General features: G+C 58.9%; 1 protein-coding gene across 1 annotated transcript; it reads right to left on the minus strand.

Annotated features, from left to right (window-relative positions):
• Positions 1-1,432: 1,432 nt before the first annotated feature.
• BESB_020460 (phosphatidylinositol transfer protein) lies at positions 1,433-15,850 on the minus strand (the record flags this gene model as incomplete). The annotated part of the gene is made up of 23 exons (XM_029360755.1): positions 1,433-1,493; positions 2,271-2,363; positions 2,662-2,736; positions 3,151-3,302; positions 3,771-3,956; positions 4,429-4,613; positions 5,116-5,295; positions 5,519-5,655; positions 5,994-6,181; positions 6,483-7,714; positions 8,173-8,409; positions 8,757-9,152; positions 9,551-9,851; positions 10,216-10,329; positions 10,695-11,115; positions 11,555-11,634; positions 12,022-12,146; positions 12,671-13,173; positions 13,504-13,868; positions 14,011-14,091; positions 14,485-14,556; positions 15,072-15,108; positions 15,570-15,850. 23 exons carry the CDS (start codon positions 15,848-15,850, stop codon positions 1,433-1,435), a joined length of 5,502 nt encoding a protein of 1,833 aa, XP_029216114.1.
• Between the last annotated feature and the right edge of the window lie 1,844 nt (positions 15,851-17,694).

Consider the following 17,694-nt stretch of genomic DNA (forward strand, 5'->3'; position numbering starts at 1 on the left):
GAGAGTCCGCAGCCGGGATACGACGATGAACACTGTCGAGGTGCTGCATCGCGGTGCGACGCATGCGGGTGGTATTGGCTCAGAGAACCGGAGCTTTTCTCTTCCATCCCTTCTAGTTAGCTGACGGAGAAGAAGACCCAAGGCACGACTGCCGAATTGCGTACTGAACGACGCATGCGTTTGAACAGGAGACAAGCTTGACTCAGTTTTTTCAGGAGGGTGGGCGCAAAGGGCTATAGTTGCCGATTTCAAGCTCTGAGTGGCAGAACGCAAATCAGCGAAAACAGGAGGCGCATCGGGGGTATTCCGATTGCCACAAAGCACGTCCGCGAAACCGAGAGTCCTGAGTCTCCTGCCCGCCGGGTACTCCCGGTCGAGGCTGAGTGTGACGCACACCATTCGAGATATACGTAGCGCCGTGCCTGGCAGACCTTGTCTAGAGACAGCGAGATAGCGATATTCAGTCCTTTGTTTCTCGTTTCAAGCCTGAAGGTCGGTGCGTCGAAGCCCAAAGCTTCTTCCTCGCCCTCTGTTTTCCACGCATCTGCTCCGAACGACCAGAAGCGAAAGCGGCAGTTCTCTGATGCGCATTCGCAAAGGCAGCCTACAGCCGGAGGTTTTTCACCCACATTGAATTAAATAACGCGCACCAGCGAGCGTACAGCTCGAGCACGGCGGCAGCTTTTCTGTGAAAGTTCTTAGACGAACTCAGCTGGAAGGACAATGAGGCCTACCAGAGGCGAGTCCCAATGTGTTAACCAGAACCGCAGGGAAACGCCTGAGACACGTCCGCGGCGCCTGCGTGGACTCGTAAAATAAATCACGTTCTCGAAAGTGTCTAGGAACGGGCCTCAAAAACGGTGAAAACTTCCGCAGGTCTGCAAGTGCACAACGCGCTTTCCTCTGCGGCGCTCGACAGCCAGACTCCATCCTTCATTCAGCTGCCTCTCCCATGAACGACTTTGCACGCAAAGACGACGGCAGGCTTTAGCGCTGGCAGACTCGCAGAGAGCGAGAAGGAAACTACGCGAAAGCAAAGCCTCGACGAGCAAGAGACGCAGAGGCGCTGGACAGCTGACTCACACCGCGCGCCGAGAAAGAAAACCCTACATGGAAGGCTGTGACGAGAGAGAGAAACGAGCGGGACGATAAAGGAGAGCAGCGTCCTTCAAGCGAATCGGCACAGCGGATGACCTCAGGACCGTCAGTCGCGGCGCATCTATCGAGGCATTAGCAATTCAAAAAGCCCCTGCAATACACGTAGAGGTCCCGCGAGTCAAACGAGAATGCGGAAACACTCCGTGGAAGAGCAAACTTCTGTCTGTCAAAATGCACTCGAAAGATGGCCCAAACCTGCTCAGCACAGCACCACAGTGAGGAGAAAAAAAAGGAGACGACGAATTTACGGGCGGCAACGACAGAGAAAAGCAGACTAGGCGGAGGCGACGAGGCCTGCAGTTTGCCGAAGCGCCAACGCGTTCGCGCGCACAGCTCTGCAAAAGACAAAAAGGGCGCACGCGACTTTCAGTATGCACAACTCGACAAAGCTCCTCTACTCACGAAGAATGCGGATCTGCCAGCGCGCTCGAATAAGCGGAGTCGCACAATCAAGAAGAGAATGAGAAGAAGAAAAGACAAAACTACACATGACATCAGTCGCCAAAAAGAGAAGAAGCGAAACGACCGACGGCGGCTAAGCGGCTCGCGGACGACGCCCCCGCCCCTGCAGATGCGTAGCGCGTTCAGGTCTCCACGCCTCCCAGCCCACGCATGCACGACGCCGATGAAACAGCGTATCACGTCTGTGCCCATTCGCGCAGATTGCGACTACTCAGATGCCTTCGTTGGATGCCGCGCACTTCCTCACATACAAGCATCTCCCCCTTTTGTATCTCCCTGCGCAGAGACGGGTCGTTCCTCCACCCTCTTAACGGCAGATGTGCAGAGGCAGACACACCCTCAGACTGGGCCTGAAGGGGACTCTACGCTTTTTTTAAAACACGACGTCTACGTCCTCTCCACTCACAAATAAGGTACGGCGATTGCCTTGCACAGAACGTCGCCATTTTTGACAAGCCATGCGTCTCAAGACCGAGCAGAAAGAGCGCACCGAAGCCTAGATTAATATTCATATGAACTGGAACTATTTATACATATTTGTTTGAAACATTCAAAATAAAATCTCGTATTTCTAGTAAATGATTTAAGTAAGCGTGGAATTTCGTATCTACTCAAATTATCGTATTCTAAAATAAAGACGAAACACTTGCCTGTCTCGCCGTTGAACAGCCTCGAGCTCGAGCTTCCACTCTTGCGCTTGCTGCACGCGCCCTTCGCGGAGGCAAAGAACGTCCGGCCGAAATCTGAACAAAAAAAAAAGCCCGCTGCGCACAGCCTCGGAAAACGAAGGGACGCATGCGCTCTTCAAAGAAAAACCTCAAGGAACAGCCAGGAAGTCTCTCCCTGCCAGCGAGGGGGTTGCGAGGGAGGCAGGAGGAGAAAGGAGATGACAGACAACCCGACAAGAAAACGCCTTCCGCGCATTCGCCGAGGTTATCGAACTACAAGAGAGCCCGCTACAACGGAAAACAAATCAAAGACGAAAGCGACGAAGAAGAACAACTGCGAAAACACAAGCGTCAGAAAACACAGGCAACCTACCGGCTGTCTGTAGGAAGAGCCTGAGAGTCTGGACAGTCCTCTAACGGCGCCGGCGCCGTGTAGCCGTTCCAGTAGCTGAGAAAAAAATCCTCGCAAATTTTGGTAAAAGTGACTCGCCTGCAAGCTGCCGAAAAAGTACCAAACTATAGAGGCTGCAAGTAGGGACTCACGCCACACCAGCGAAGAACAGGTAAAAGGATCTACCCTGGAAGAGAGACAACAGAAATGAAGACGCATACCCCGCCGCACTGGTGAAAAAAGAAAAACCGTGCGCAGAGCGAGAGGAGCGCCGCAGACCAGATCACGAGAGTGCGCCACAAGTCTTCGAAAAACTCGAAAAGACGGCCGCGAAAAAAAGCACCGCAGCAGCCGCGGGAGGAAGGAAGACAGACGCCCAGATGGGACTAAACCTGAAACAGGCACGAAGGCGCCGACGACCCAGCCAGAGTGCGGAAAAAGTCAACCTCCACTGCCTCAGAAAAGACACACCTTTTGCCGTCGAACAGAATCTTGTCTATCCACGAGCCCGTCATCGTGCTGCAGGTCTTCCCAGTCGCGATGTCTTTTATTTCTCCAAAGATCAGGTCGCTGGCGACGCAAGGCCACGTAGACTGCGCCGCCTTCTCCCCAGACACGCCAAACTGCGAACGCCCACGCGACAGAGGGCAGAAGACAGCCTCAGAATTCGAAGCGCCGCAGCGAAGGAGCGACACACAACAGAGCGAACGCCGTAGATGCGACAGCGAGAGCTACTGAGAGAGGAAACCTGTTGAGTTAGCGAGTTGAAAGAGCCACGAAAAAGGGCTTCCTTCTACGGAACTCTGCCCCCCCCTCCCCCGCCTTCACGGCCACATAAAGCTACAGTCTTTCTTCGTTTTCATGATATTGGAAGGCCCTTCGCGATGCGTCTTCACTCTCCCACGATGCCAATCAATCGGTAACTAATACTGCATGCACCTCGTCGCACCCTACATATATACATCTGCATATTTTCAATTGATCGAGAAGTAGAACTACATGAATGCGTATATTTAATTACTGTCACTGTGTAGGCGAGTCATCGCCTTCTTTTCTCCGTCGGCTGACCGTCTGCCTGGGCACTGGCTCACCTGGACGCGACACGCGAGTCGGTTTTCTTCATCGCGGAACTCCATTTTGCCGCCCCATTCGAACACGCGGTGTCCCCAGAGGAGACCGCTGACCTTTGCTGCCGGCTGACAGTAGCGGATTTCTGTCTTCGTTTCTGGAAACACAACGACCGTCTCGCCCTCTTGCGTCAAGACGCCGTAGTTGCCCTGGAAACAGATGCGCCGCGCCGCACTCAGTCGAAAACCAATACCGTTACGGCCCCGTGACGGTGCTTGCCTCGGTCTTACGCTAACACGCGCACACAGCCACAGTCTACCTTCCTGCGTATCTATAATCTACGTATCTACCTGTTTATCCATTTATCTATCTATCTCTCTTTCCATCTATATGCCTAGGTCCACGTATCTATATCAGTCTCTCTATCTATGCATATATCCATCTACCTTTAACCATCTATCTATCTTATGTATCCTGTCTATCTACCTATCTTTCTCTATCTATCTATTGATTTCTATGTAGGTAGATAGTCGTTGCCGCGGGCAGGAGGGATTGTCTTAGCTGTCATCGTCTGTAAACGAAAGGACCTGTGCTTCTTCGTCCCGCCTAGGCATGAAGAGACGGGCTGCGCAGCTACAGCTGCGGAGGACGCGCGCGTCGCCGGCGTCACGCATAATGTACCTTGAGCTGCGCCTTAAAGGCGTAGCACCCCCAGAAGGAGAAGAGGCGCTTTGGACCGCGGACGATGAACGAAGTCGTCGGCGGATCGCAGGCGGTCTGCTCCAGGAAGACTTTGCTCCCGTCTCGCCAGCCGCCTTGGTAAGACTCTCCCAGGAGCGGATTGAACGGCTTCTGGCGACAGCAGCCTGAACACCAGGCGACGCATTTTCGAAGAGACAGCTCAAATCCACAGAAAGGAACGGAAGAAAGATAAGAGACGCCGGAAGAAACCGACGACGCGGGCAAACTCATCTCACACGATCACACGCCTCCCTATGGAAGAAGTCCTTTTCAGGCACAGATCCCGAGCTCGATACTCGGCCGACACCCGATACAAGACGCAGGGAACGGCGAAACGCTCCAGAGAACAAAAGAAGAGTGAGGTCTCCACGTTTTCGATATAAGGCATCTGCAAGCGAAGAAGGAAACAAGACTGGAGAATTCGCGTCTTCAAAGCCTCATCCGTACGCACATCCGTCTTTTCCCGATTCTTCTGCGTTCGTTCAATTTACACAGCCTCCCCTACCCACTGCCCTCGCTCACGAGGACGTAGAGCGCTCCGGCTCTCTGCGCCGGGTGCCGTCGCCGGTTCAGGCTCCGCCGCCTCAACTCTGAGCCACTGCTGCCCGCCGGCGACAGCTTTCTCACCAAAATGGAGCGAGGCGATGGCGAAAGTCATTGTCCATTTGAAGCGCTCGAGTGCGTCCGTCGCACTCGCCGCCCGCGCGAGAAAGAGCGGCGCGTGGCCCCAGCAGCTGGCGAGGTGAGGGAGCAGCGAAGTCGGCTCGAGGACGCGCACAGGCAGAGAGACGCTTGCGAGGCTCCGGCCTGCAAGTCGAAAAGGTGGAAAAAACGCGAGGCACGGACACGCAGAGATGCCTGCCGAAGGGGATACTGTGCACGCGTCAGCAAGACAAGAACGCCGCGACACCAGCTGCACACGAAAATCGAAAAAAAAGCATATATATATATATATATAGATATATTCCGGTTTAGGGTTGAAGGTGCAGGTTACCTGACGACGCCAGGTGGAGGCGCTTTTCCTTCCTACCTTCAAGCACCGCTTCGCCGTCACATCGGACAAGGTCAAGGAAGACGCTCTTCTGCTGGTCAATTAGCGCTTGATTCGAAACCATCAAACCTCCCTCTGGCGCCCGCCTGAAGCCTCGAAGCAGGGCCAGGGGCACTCTGAAAGCAAAGGTGAAGAAAAACCACGAAAAACTGAAGTCGCACGCGAACGCAGGCGCTTCCTTCCGCTAAAAGCCGCTGTCACAGCGCCTCAGCGTGTCACCACCAAGTCAAACATTGGTTTTCCGTCGACGTACCGCTGCGCCCGGGCTTACTGAAATCTAACAACGAGAAGAAAGCCGGAAAAGCTGTGGGCCAACGAAAACTATGGACTCCATCCACGGTTTGTTGTTCCGCCGCGTACATACACCTGAGTGACTCGGGGCGAACCGAGAACCTGGTTTGCCGAGATTGTCGGTATGCTCGTTCACCAAACCAGCAAGAAAGCTGTGGCGCACCGGTTCGGAGCTCTTCCTGGTTTCCGTGCCGCACCGCCTTGCTCTTCGCTCTCTGCTTCGTCTTCTTCACTTCCGTGAGGCGCTGGAAGCGCCTCGCGTTCGCGAGCGGAGCCCGAAATGTTGCCTTCTTCCGCGTCGGCGTCGCTTCCCGCCTCGCTGGAAGTCTCCATGGAGTCTGTGGCGACGAACTGGTGACAAGGAGACGGCGAGCACAAGGGTGAGAAACAATATGAGACGAGCAGCTCGAAAGGAAGCAAGCGTGAAGCAACGAGACAAACACGTCTGCTTGAAAAAAGCCTTTATTTAGACAGCCACAGCGAAGAATGCCCAGACAAGAAAGCCGCGTAGACAAAAGCACATCTATGCAACTGTTTATGGGCCGACGGTGTAGCTAGCCTACGCAAATATATACATATATATATATATGTATGTATCTGTGAGTTCGGGTCGATGCGCAGAAAAACGCACAGAGGAACTCGCTTCACTCACATCCTCGCTTGCGGAGCGGCCTGTGCCAGCGCGCCGGAGTTCGCCTTCCATTTTCGCACCTCTGAGGATGCGGTCAGCTCTCAGGAGCGAAATGCGTTCGCGCAGCCACCTGGGCATCTCGCCGCCCCAGTCGACGGCTGAGACAAAAGTCAGGAGACACGGCGCCGTGCCGACCGCGGCCTCTGGACTTTGGAGCCCAACCGGCGGCGCGCCGCCGTCAGAGGGGGCGCCGCGGGCGTCGGCCGCGTCCGCCTGAGTTGTTCGCTGGTTCAGCGAGGGCGACAGCGGCGTGATGATGAACGCCTCGAACCCCGAGACGCGCACCACGTCCTCTCTGGCGTCTCCACTCCCGCAGCCGCCAGCGAGTTCGACTGCTTCGCAGACGCGTGACGTCTGCGCAGACGGCCGAGCGACTACGGAGAAGGGATGCAGCGCAACGGGGAAGGCCATGCGCAAAAGCCGCAGCAGCGTCTGCAGCAGCGAAACGAGGAGCCTGCTGCCCTCCCGTCGCGGCTCGGCAGGCGAGAGCCCACCTCCCGCGGAGGCCAGCCTCCCTGCGAAGGTTCTGCCCCAGAGCAGGAGCTTTCGCAGCGCCTGCTTGAGAGCGCCTTCCGGTCGTTCGCTCGCGCTCGCCACGCCTCGCACTGGTCCTTCTCCAGCCTCGCGCACGCGTCTCCGCCCTCCGTGGCGGTCGCTGCCTCCGCGCGGCGGCTCACCGCTAGCCCTGCAGCAGTGAAGGAAGGCGTCTTGCTCGAGATTCGCGCGGCGGGCTGCGGCGCGTGCGCCTGAGCCTGCTGCCTCCAGCTGCCGGTCGGAGTGCAAGACGATGACGAAGCTGCCGTCGCGCGTCTGGCCCCAGAATCTGCGCCAGGTCATGCGGCGCTCTCGCAGAAGCGGAGGGAGCAGCGGACCGGCGAGCGCCGCGGCGGAGGCAGCGAGGAAGGTCGCGACGTCTGCGCCCTGGAGAAACTCAAAGGGCGACAGCGTGCCTGCGCGCGCCGCGGACATCGCCAGCGACGGGCGCTCGGCGAGGCCGCCGCGGCGCGCCCCGCGGGGACTCCAACTCGCAGTCGGCCTCATGTAGGGCGAACAGGCCGCGAGAAACGCCTCCGCCGTCGCCGCCGGCGAGGACGCGAGAAGCAGAGAGGGAGAGAACGACAGCGAGAGAACATCCGAGTGGATGGACTCAGACCAGACGCGCGGAGACGCCCGATGACCCAGCATCCACGCCCCTGCGGGAGGAACACGTCGCACACGCCGCCGTCGCCGCATTCAGTGTGCGCGAAGGACGAAAAGGACGCAGATGCGTGAAAACATGGAGTCACGGGGCGATTCAGGGGTGACACACCGCCCCCGGATGGAAGGCACACCACTCATAGGCGAGCGCGAGAAACAAAGTAGCAACGCCGCGTGCGGCTCCCAAACTGAATCAAAACGAGAAAGGACAACGCGGCGAAGACGAAAGCGACCAGCGCCACTTATCCCCCCAAGAGGCGAACGCGGGCGATGCAGATGCAGAAAGCCTTCTTCCCAGTACACAGAACACAGAACAGCAGACGCGCGAAATTTTTTCTTTAGGTCTTTGTGCGCGCGTCGCTGTTGAACTTCATTCATAGATGGGAAGCGATCCTCCGTCGCGGAGGCCAGACGAAATCTTCTGTATTTTTTTGAATCTTTCCGCGCAACCTACCCATCAACTCGACGTCCATAAGAAGAAGGAAAAGTTCCTCCGCCGTGGCGTTCACCACGCAGTTGGCCTTCACGACGAGGTCGCGGCCGGCAGCGCTTGAGAGAGGAGCCTCAACCCCGCCGCGGCCTCCCTCTTGGTTCGCTGGCGCCGAAGAGGAAGATTGTCTCGCGGAGGGAGACAGAGACACCGCGCTCGCCGCCTGCGACTGCGGCGAAGGCCGCCGAGGCGCCTGCGGCGCTGCAGACAGAAAGCGAGAAAAGGAGGAGGCGCCGCGAGAAGAATTCGCAAACGAGAAGCAAAGCCCCTGCAGCCGCCAACGCGAGACACCCAGGGCAGATGGTGCCCTGAACGAAATCTCCGCCGCGCACGAGAGAAGAGCGAGCCGGAAAATCGAAAACGTAAAAAGCGTGAAAAAAACTAAAAAGCGACACGATCAAGATGTCACCGTAAAAATGAGACGCGCACGAAATCCAGCGAAAGACGAGAAGAAAGGCAAAGCGCCCACAGTTCGCTTGCGTCAATCGGTGGTACGTAGCAACACGAGAAGAGTTGACTCTTCCTTTCTTCTGCCAGAAAACACCTACGCGCTGGATTGAAGAGGCGCGAGTAGCTGAGGAGCTTGCGGCCGAGGAACAGAGGAAGAAGGATCCACAGCAGCACGCGGAGAGCGAAGAGAAGAACACCGAGCAACGCATTTTTGACGAGGCGCAAACCGAGCGAGGGGATCGCCAAGAAGAGAGAAAATCCTTCCAAAGCCTCCGCGTCGCCGCCCGGGAAGACGGAGGACGCGAGCGAAGAGAGAACGACCGACGACAGAGAGGAGGAGAGCGGAGAGAGGGAGGATAGCCGAGAGAGGAAAAAGATGAAGCCAGAAGACAGAGACGACAGGAAGGCAATCCCCTGGAGAAGCAGAACGACGAACTGATAGATCGCGAACAACGGAAGGAAGATCGGCAAGACGAGGCAGAGCACCTCCCACGCTGCAATTAACGCACACAAAGCACACGCAAAAAGAAACATGGGAAGAAAAGAGACGAAATACAGACGTCTCAACGTTCTGAGGCGCCCGCGCACGGTAAAGGAAGAAGAGCTCAACACATGAGACGCACATGTCATCACGAGGCGTCTGCGGAAGCAACAACGACAAACCTGAAGATAAGGAGGAGACAGGGGGCCATTCCGTCCCACGACAACAGTGAGAGAGAAAGAGCGTGACCGCGAGCGCGGAAGAGTCTCCACGCGCAACGAGTCAAGCAGAAAACCGGCACGTCCTCAGTCCTGCCAACCCCTTTCTCGTCTTCTGCTTCTGCTTTTCTCTCCTCGCAGGCGGCGTTTCTCGGCTCTTCCTTCCTGCTTTCTTGGTGCCGCCGCGGCTCACCTCGGTCTAAGCGTCTCCTCTTCTCTGCGCGCCGCCCGGGCTCTCTCTCTCCGTCCGCGAGAGGCGACGAGGGCGGCGGCGCCTCTGCGGCGCCTGCTGTCGCTGCTGCAGGAGCCTCCCTCGCGGACGACGCCTGCCGCGAGAGACGCGCGTCTTGGATGTGGACGGCCTTGGGCGGCGGAATCGAGATCCACTGAGAGGAGTCTTTTACGCAGACGCGGATGTCGTCTTCGTGCCGAGACAGCGTGAACCGCGGACGCATGCGACTCGACAGAAGGAATCGTAGACGGCGGACGCAGTACTGCGACACGCCACAGACAGAAACAGAACGAGGCATCTGCTGGAGCGCCTGAGACAACAAGGGGTTCTTGGGGTTCAGGGTGGGCGGGCGCTGCGTCGAGACGCGGCAAGGCGAAAACCCGCAGCCCGAAACGGGGGCGCGGAACTAACACCGAAAGTTCCACGCTGGCAGCCTAGAGCCCTACACCCTGTCACAAGAGCCTCGGCAACAGCCACGAGGCGAACAAAAGGTGGGTCGTCCCTCGCGGGTGGCGGGTGTCAAGCTGGCTTGGACCAGGGCGAGCTTGGAGACGACAAGGAGGAACTCGACTCAAAAAATCAAGCTTTTTTTCTTCCACAATAGCAAAGAGCGAACAGAAACCGACCTCCAGCTCTGGCGTCGCCTGGGGAGAGAAGAGTAACTCTGAGTAGACTTCGCCGTCGCCGCCCGCGCCCGCGCCCGCGCGACTGCCAGAAGCGGCGCCCCTCGATATGGAGCCCTGTTGAAGAGCACAAAGCGAAGCAGGCAAAAAGCCATCCGCGACGGTGGGGGGAGGGGGAGAGGGGCGCAGGCGAAGGACGAGCTGGGCTCGGTTCTGCCTCTGCCTCACACTCCAGAAGCGAACGTGCGAAGAGGCAACGGCGCATCCGATTGCGAGGACGAGCGCGTTGGTGAGAGAGAAGAGAGCGTGAGGACAGAGGAGGTGCCTCGATTGCGGTGCGGAGTTTCCAGTCAGTCGTTTGCGGATTTTTGAGGGCACGCGTCACTGTTTAGAGTTTCTCATCTTCTCTCTGTCTCCGCCTGCAGCGAAGCGGGCAAGACTGCCAAACACCGGCGCCCTCCGCTGCACACCTGCCTGCTTACCCGGGGCGTTCTTGACTCAGCACTTGCCCGCGCCTCATCGCCTCTCGTTTCGCCCGTCTGCCCTCTAGACACAGGCCGCGGGTCCCCGCTGAGCCGCGACTCCTCGCCTTCGTGCGCAGGCTTGCCGGGAGGCTCCGCTGCCTCGCCGTCTCCGCCGCCGGTCCGCTCTGCAGCGGCGGCGCACGCTTCCGCAAAAGGCGTGGCGGGTGAGTAGAGAGGCCGTGAAAGCACAGTCGGCGCGTGGCGAGGCGACGTGCCTCCCGACGGGCGTGACGGAGACGCGGAGAGGGACTTTGGATGAAAGTGGTGCGAACACGACAGCGACGAAAAGCGACGCCGGTCTGCCTCGTGGAGGCCCGCGCTCTGCGCCGCCGTCCGCAGCCACACCAGCCACTGCCGCGAGGCTTCCAGCGTCTCTCCGCTGAACGAGGGAAACAGGCAGAGGGAGCCAACCTGAGAGAGAGCCGTGACGCCCGCATAGCAAGACAGACAGAGAAGAAAACGCCCAGGGACCGGGAAGGAGGGCGCGCGAAACACGCCGACGGGGGGGGGGGGGGGGGGGGGGGGGAAGGGGGGGGGAGATGCGCAGCGACGCCGAGAGAGAGAACATTCCATTTTGGTAGGTGTAGTAGGGAGTCTAGCATCAGATACTGACTGATTGATTTTGCATGCCTGGCGACTTATACCGTAATTCCAGCGCAGCGACAAAAGAGAACAAGCGAGCGCGAACAGCGTTGACACCCCCAATGACGCAGAGCGATGGAGGCAACTGACGGGCGCAGGCGCTTGAGAAAAGCCGAGTTTTTTCCGCGCTTTCTGACCAGAGGGCGAAGCGACCCACGAAGGGGACTATTACTCACCTAAAGTGCATAGCCCTTCTCCCGACAGGGTGAACAAGGAAGGAGTGCGTGCGCTGTCGGAGTTCGCCAGTCCAGGAGATCTGAAGAAGAAAAAACTCGACTGAAACCCGTTTCTGAACGTCCTCTCGTGACTTGACGCCGCGTGGTGCTAAGGCACACACGGCGCCGCCTTGACAGCGCCGTTCTCCTCCGCTGTCTCCTTCCCGCAGAACCCTCAACCCGTGCCTATTAGACCTGCTTGCCGCCTGCCTTCTACGGCAGCGGCTGCCTGGTCTTGCTGCCTTCTTCTATCTTTCGTTTCGACAACCGCTTCCTCGCTGTTCAGTCTTTGTCTTTTTTGGCGCACGCTCGTCGCCTGTTCTGCTGCTCACCCTCGACTCAGTTCGAGCCCTAGTCTCTGTCTCCCTGTGCGCCTCCCATCTCTTTGCTAGGCCGCGCTTTGTCTCGTTTTCTTCTCGTTTGCTCACCTGAGCACCTTCCAAGTCGACCAGGTGTTTGGCGCGCGCGTCGCGCGGGTCGTTGAAGTACTGCAGTTTGCTGCCGCGGAGCACGACGTAGCGCAGATTCCAAGTAGTGTTCCACAAGCCGTCGCCTGAGAGAACGCACAGTCGAGTCCCAGGGCGAGCACGCTTCGCAACCCGAAATCCCCGCGAAAAAGGCAAAACATATGCTCGTTCCGCGCCCCTTCGGCCTCCATAGAGAGACAGGGACAGACAGACATACAGAGAGAGGAAGACGTACAGATAGACAGACGGATAGACAAGCACAAAGATAAATAAACAGATAGACATGCAGAGATAAAACACACAGATCGATACATGTACATAGTCTAGTGTGCACGATTGCGCGTAAGTCCACAAACAGCAGATTAGGCGGGGGGGAGGGAGCCAACTTCGATTCCCGCGGCACGAAAGAGACATATCCACGTCTGCGGAGGAGCTTGTTACGGTGCAAACAAGGCGCGTAGCTTCCTCTCCTTTGTCTCATTCCGCATGTAGCTCCACGATTCCCCGATCTCGGACTACGTTCACGGAGACGGCGATGAAACCGTGACGAGAGGACAGTCTCTGGCGCGTAGTCCCTGCCTCGGAGCCTAAAACGCAACCGGGGTCTCACCAAGTTTGAACAGAAATCCCGAATGCAGCGCGAGGTCTTTTGGCGCCTCCGGAGCGCCAGCGAGGGCGCTGGCGACTCCAGCCGCCGTCGTGCCCGCTGCAGGTCGCCCGGAGGTTGGGGGGCACGACGGCAAGTTCTGGTCTCCCTCTGCGCCGCGCGAAGCCTTAGCCACGGCAGAGAGAGAGTAGACGTCTGGCGCATCGAGGCTCCACGGCGCCAGCGCGTCGACTGAGACGGAGAAGGGAAGAGACGCCGACAGACTGCCGCTGTGCTCCCCTTCGGCGCGGTCGTCCTCGATCTCCTCTTGGTCGCTAGTTGGGCTCCACGCCTCGCCGGCCTCGGAGGCTCCCGCGCCGCGGCCGTCCTGCAGGCCTGCGTCTTCCTTCTCGGGAGGCGAAGGAGCCGAGGGCGGCAGCGCGGGCGCAGCCTCGCCGCGGATCGCGTCGAGTTTTTCCTTCACTTCGTCTTCCATGCGCCGGATACCCTCCATAGAGAGGTCATACCTGCGCAGGCGGAACGCGGGGGAGACGCAGACAGCGAGCGAAAGCAGCTAGAGGAACGAGCACAGCGCGGCGGCGACCGCGGGCGTCACGCGGACGACAGACGCCACACAGAGCGAGCAGCGCAAGCTAACCCTGAGCCGGGGAGGCGGGAAGGCGCACAATGAAGCGACCGAGACAAAGAGACGAAGCCAGCGGCTTCTTAGGGCGAACGCTGAACCGGGTTTCGCGAAGGGCTCGCGTGCAGCGGAGGCCGGCGTCGGTTTCCGCGGTGTCTCCCTCCCCGTCTCTCTCTCTCTCGCTTCCGCGTGCGCGGCTCGCCTTGCGGCATACCATTCGTCCATCCAGCAGACAGCCTTGCGGTGATAGCTGAGCAGCACGTCGCGCATCGCGCCAGTGATCCAGTTCTCGACTTTACTGGCCATGAAGCCAAAGTAGGGAAAATCCAGGACGAACAGTTTGTAGCAGGTCATGATCGGGTACTGCCGACGCATCCGCGGCTGCTCGCCGCCCTCGCCGCCGTTCGCCTGAGCCTCGGCCACGGCAGACGAATAATACGCCGCGCCGTTCGTCTCAGGCGCCGGCGGGGGCGACTCGTCCGGCACGAGCGGAATATGCGTCATCCAGTCCTTCGTCAGCGGTCCGATGCCCGCCTTCGTTGAGTGGAAGCGCGCGGGGTCCTCCGCGGCGACGTAAGCCTGCACCGCCGCAGCCAAAGATGCGGAGAGCGTGTAAAAGCGAAAGGCGACACGAGCGACCACAGCACCGAGTATCGCGGTCGCAGCCTGCCAGACTGAGCCCGAGGCGACGCACAGTGTGGACCTAGGCCCTCCGCCTCACCTTGGGCGCGACGGGGTCGTTGACAATGTCGATCAAAACCACTTTCCTCTGCGCCAGCATCGCCGCGTCAAGATCCAGGGCCTGCAAAGACGAGGAGACTCACCCGAGGCAAGATGCACGCGCCACGCGCCGGGGAACTCTGCCTGGACGACAGACGAACCCGCCCCGAACTCGCATCGGCCGCACACATACAGACATGCAAACAAACATCTGGACGCACGTGTTCCGCCGCGGCAACGCGTGAGCCACAGAGAGCCCGATAGGCCTGCGTGGAATCCGCGCGGGCATGCCGTGCTGGCAAGGCCGCAGGCGAGTCTGATGCTAACGAGTCATCTAGTCGCGACTAAACGCCGGCGCCACGCCCCGCCTGTCCAGTGTCGCTCCGGCGTCCGCCCCCCGGACTGCTGCTAAGCGAGGGGCGCCTTCGCTTGAAGGAACTCTTTCTCGGGCGCCGAGATCCCCAGCCTCGCGTACATTGTCGTCTGTTTGCACGCCGTCGAGGTGGTGACTGATCATCGAGACTTTGGCCTTGGAGAAGAGCTCGCACTGCAAAGCAACCCGCAAAAGGGAAACGCGCAAGCATTCACGAGCACCAGGTAGCAGAGGAAGCACGCGAGGACAACGAGCCCGGATGAAAGCAGACGACAGCAGCAAGGCGCAGGCGCGAGGAGGCCAACAGACCGTCAGACCGTCACACGCTCCCCCCCCCAGCGAGAAGGGGGAGGGAAGAGAGACGCGGAGGTCGTTAGGTTCTGTGTTCGCTACTCAGTGTGCTTGTTCTGAATTTGGCAGTCGCCTTCGAATCCACACGTGGCGCCCTGCGCTGCGACAGAAGGCGTCGCCCGCGATCGGCCTCGACTGGAAAGCCAAGAGCCGGCGGCTGAGGCGCGGTGGACGCACGAAGGAGCCGCAGCAGTGGCGCCGCGCGAGAAGATGCCGAGGGCGTGAGGCACAGAGACGTGACCCCGCGAGCGAGACACGAGGCGCCGCCTCGTGTGATGGCGTTTAGATGCGAAAACACGGAGACAGGGCGCCGGTGCATCCGGTCGAGAGGAACTTACGTCGTAGGTGGTCTTGAGACGCGGGAAGGCATTCCACCTGCAGAGACAGCGGCGAGTAACCGAACGACGAGGCCCCTTTCATTCCGACGAGAAGCAGCCCCGCTGGACGCCCGCTCGTAGCAAGCGAGAAGAAGGAATAGGCACGATGGCTGTCCAGAGAGCAGAGAAGAGACGAAACAGAGAGACGCCACCGGCGCGCGGACACGTCACCAGAGGGAAGTGGCGGCATCGACACCAGACACGGTCAAACATCCGCAGAGATCGCGACGGGGACGAAAGCGGCCGCAGGCATGGAACCTCCCTGCGAGGCTCAGAGCGCCGCGCCCCTCTCTGTGTGTCTGAAGTTGTATGGTTTCGAATGGATTTTGTGAGCGAAAGGCGAGGCAACTGAGAGAGCAAATACACACTCAGGCGGGCCTTCCCGTGCCCGGTGTTCCCTCTTCATGCCTGTTTGCCCCCCCCCCCCCCCCCTCCCCGGCTCGTCTCGCATTTGCGTACGATTTCTCATCGAAGACGGTGAGGCGCGTGTCCACCCAACTGACAAGCCACCCTGGGAGTTTGTTGGCGATGTTGATTCGCTTGTGTGTATATTGTCCGGTAGATCCGTCTTCGCCAAGGTATTCCTCGTTTTTCAGAATCTGCATGCAGTCGTTGGCGGCTCCCTCGGCAGTGGCCTTCGCGGCGTCTTCCAAGCTCGCCTTCGCGACCATGTAGAGCTGACAACGCCGGTACTGCTCCGGCGTCATCGGCAGCACGAGTCGATACTCATACACCTTCATGGTGACTCGAGGAGAGCAACGGGGAGAAGAAAACAACGAGAAAAGAGACGCGCGCGGTCGGGCGCACACGCAAAACGCCGAGAACAAAAAAATAGGCAGCGGAGGCGCAGAATGGCACACCAGAGGGAGGAGCGTGGGGAAGAGAGGACAAATGGAGACGTCGGAAGGAAGCAGAGAAGACGAAGAGAGGGACTCAGGAGACGAGTCAGGAGTCAGCTGGATTTCGAGCCGCGACCAATGAAACGCAGTATCACAGGGAGAAGGGACGCGACGGATAAGAGGCGGCAACGCCTTGAATCAGAAGAGCAGAATTTCAGGAGCGAGCGAACAATGGCAAGCAGGGAAGTCCGCCGGCGAGATGAGACTACGACCAGCGGACGAGCAAAGGAGCTGCTGAGGAGCAGCATGCGAAAGGAGCTCTGAAGGGACGAATGCAGACAACGCAGGACGGGCGGACGGTCGTCGGAGAAAGCACACGCAGAGAGAGAGAGTGCATAGAGGAGTCAACAGAACGAGCGACCTGCCAACGAAAAAAAGCGAGAAAAACAGAGGCCGAATGGGGCGTGCGTGGAGAGGACAGGAACACAACCGCCCTTTTGTCAGCCATCACCGCGCAGCGTCTAAAAAAGTGCGCAGGGAGCAAGCAGATGACTCGCGAGCGATTCGCCACGACGCGAGCCAAGAGTCAGGAAGGGAAGCATCCTCGCGCCTAGGAGTCGGCGCATCCGGTCGTCTCTCTCGGAATGCAAGAGCGGAGGAAGAGGCCAGACGAAAAAATCGCCGCAAAGCAGGCAGAAAGAAAGGACCCAAGAGTTTCCAAACCATGTTCGAATCGCGAGTATCATTGGTTACTGAGAACTCGTCGGGGAAAGGCCGTGCAAGCGCCGACGTTCTGCGTAGGAGTCAGACGTCAGAAGACAAACGCCCCTGTCCCGCTGCAACAGGCCGGCGAAGAGGCGACACATCGAAATGCACGCGCCGCCTCGACACTTGCAGCGAGGAAGTGCAGTCCCTTGTGTCGTCCGCGGACAGTGAACGCAGAGGAAAAAGCTGGCGTCGTTCGCAACAAACGGAGGCCGGGCAGATTCTGGACCCGGTGCCCAGCCTCTAACGAAGAAAGGCTGCAGTTCACAGTCCCGATAACTGTTCCTGCAGCTGCAATTGCCTAGAAACCAACCCGATGCGACAGCGAGAGGCAACAGGATTCGGAAGAGCGCATGTCTCGCGCGCTCCTTTTCTCTTCTGCTTGCCGTGCCGCCCTCGAATCGCCGCGGACGGTGTCTGAATCACAGCGTCTAGCGCGAGGCAAAGGCGTCGATTCGACAGGACAGCGAGATCCCAGCGAGGAGGCACATCCCCTGAAGACGTGAAGAAAACCTGTTGCACGGCCTTCCCAGTCTTGGAAAACGTGTAGAAGGGGCTTGGCTGGGAACGCGGTCCTGCCGGCGACCCCGGATGATTCTTTTGGCCTTCGCTTTTCCGCAAAACCGACCCCATGCACATGCGCATGTACGCACGCCAAGGCGTCTCCCAAGTCCGACAAAAAGGTGGAAACGCAGCACGCCTGGAGCGATTTTGGACTTCCTTTGGATTCCACATGCATCGCTCTCTCGGCACAATGCCGGCACCTGCGGCGCCGTCGGGTTCTAGTACCCTTACTTACTTGCCTGGCTGACTGACGCACTGACCAGTGACCTCAGTGCCAGCGTTGTTCGCGCAAAGACGCAAAGACAGGCCGCAGAACGAGGAAAAACGAACTCGTTTTCAGGCCATTGCTGCGCGAGAATTTGCTTGCCTGTGTCGCGCGTTTGAGAAAGGTTTGGAGCGGGGAGCTAGGAATCACT

Source organism: Besnoitia besnoiti, chromosome XI (genome assembly GCF_002563875.1).
Source record: "Besnoitia besnoiti strain Bb-Ger1 chromosome XI, whole genome shotgun sequence".
Lineage (NCBI taxonomy): Eukaryota > Apicomplexa > Conoidasida > Eucoccidiorida > Sarcocystidae > Besnoitia > Besnoitia besnoiti.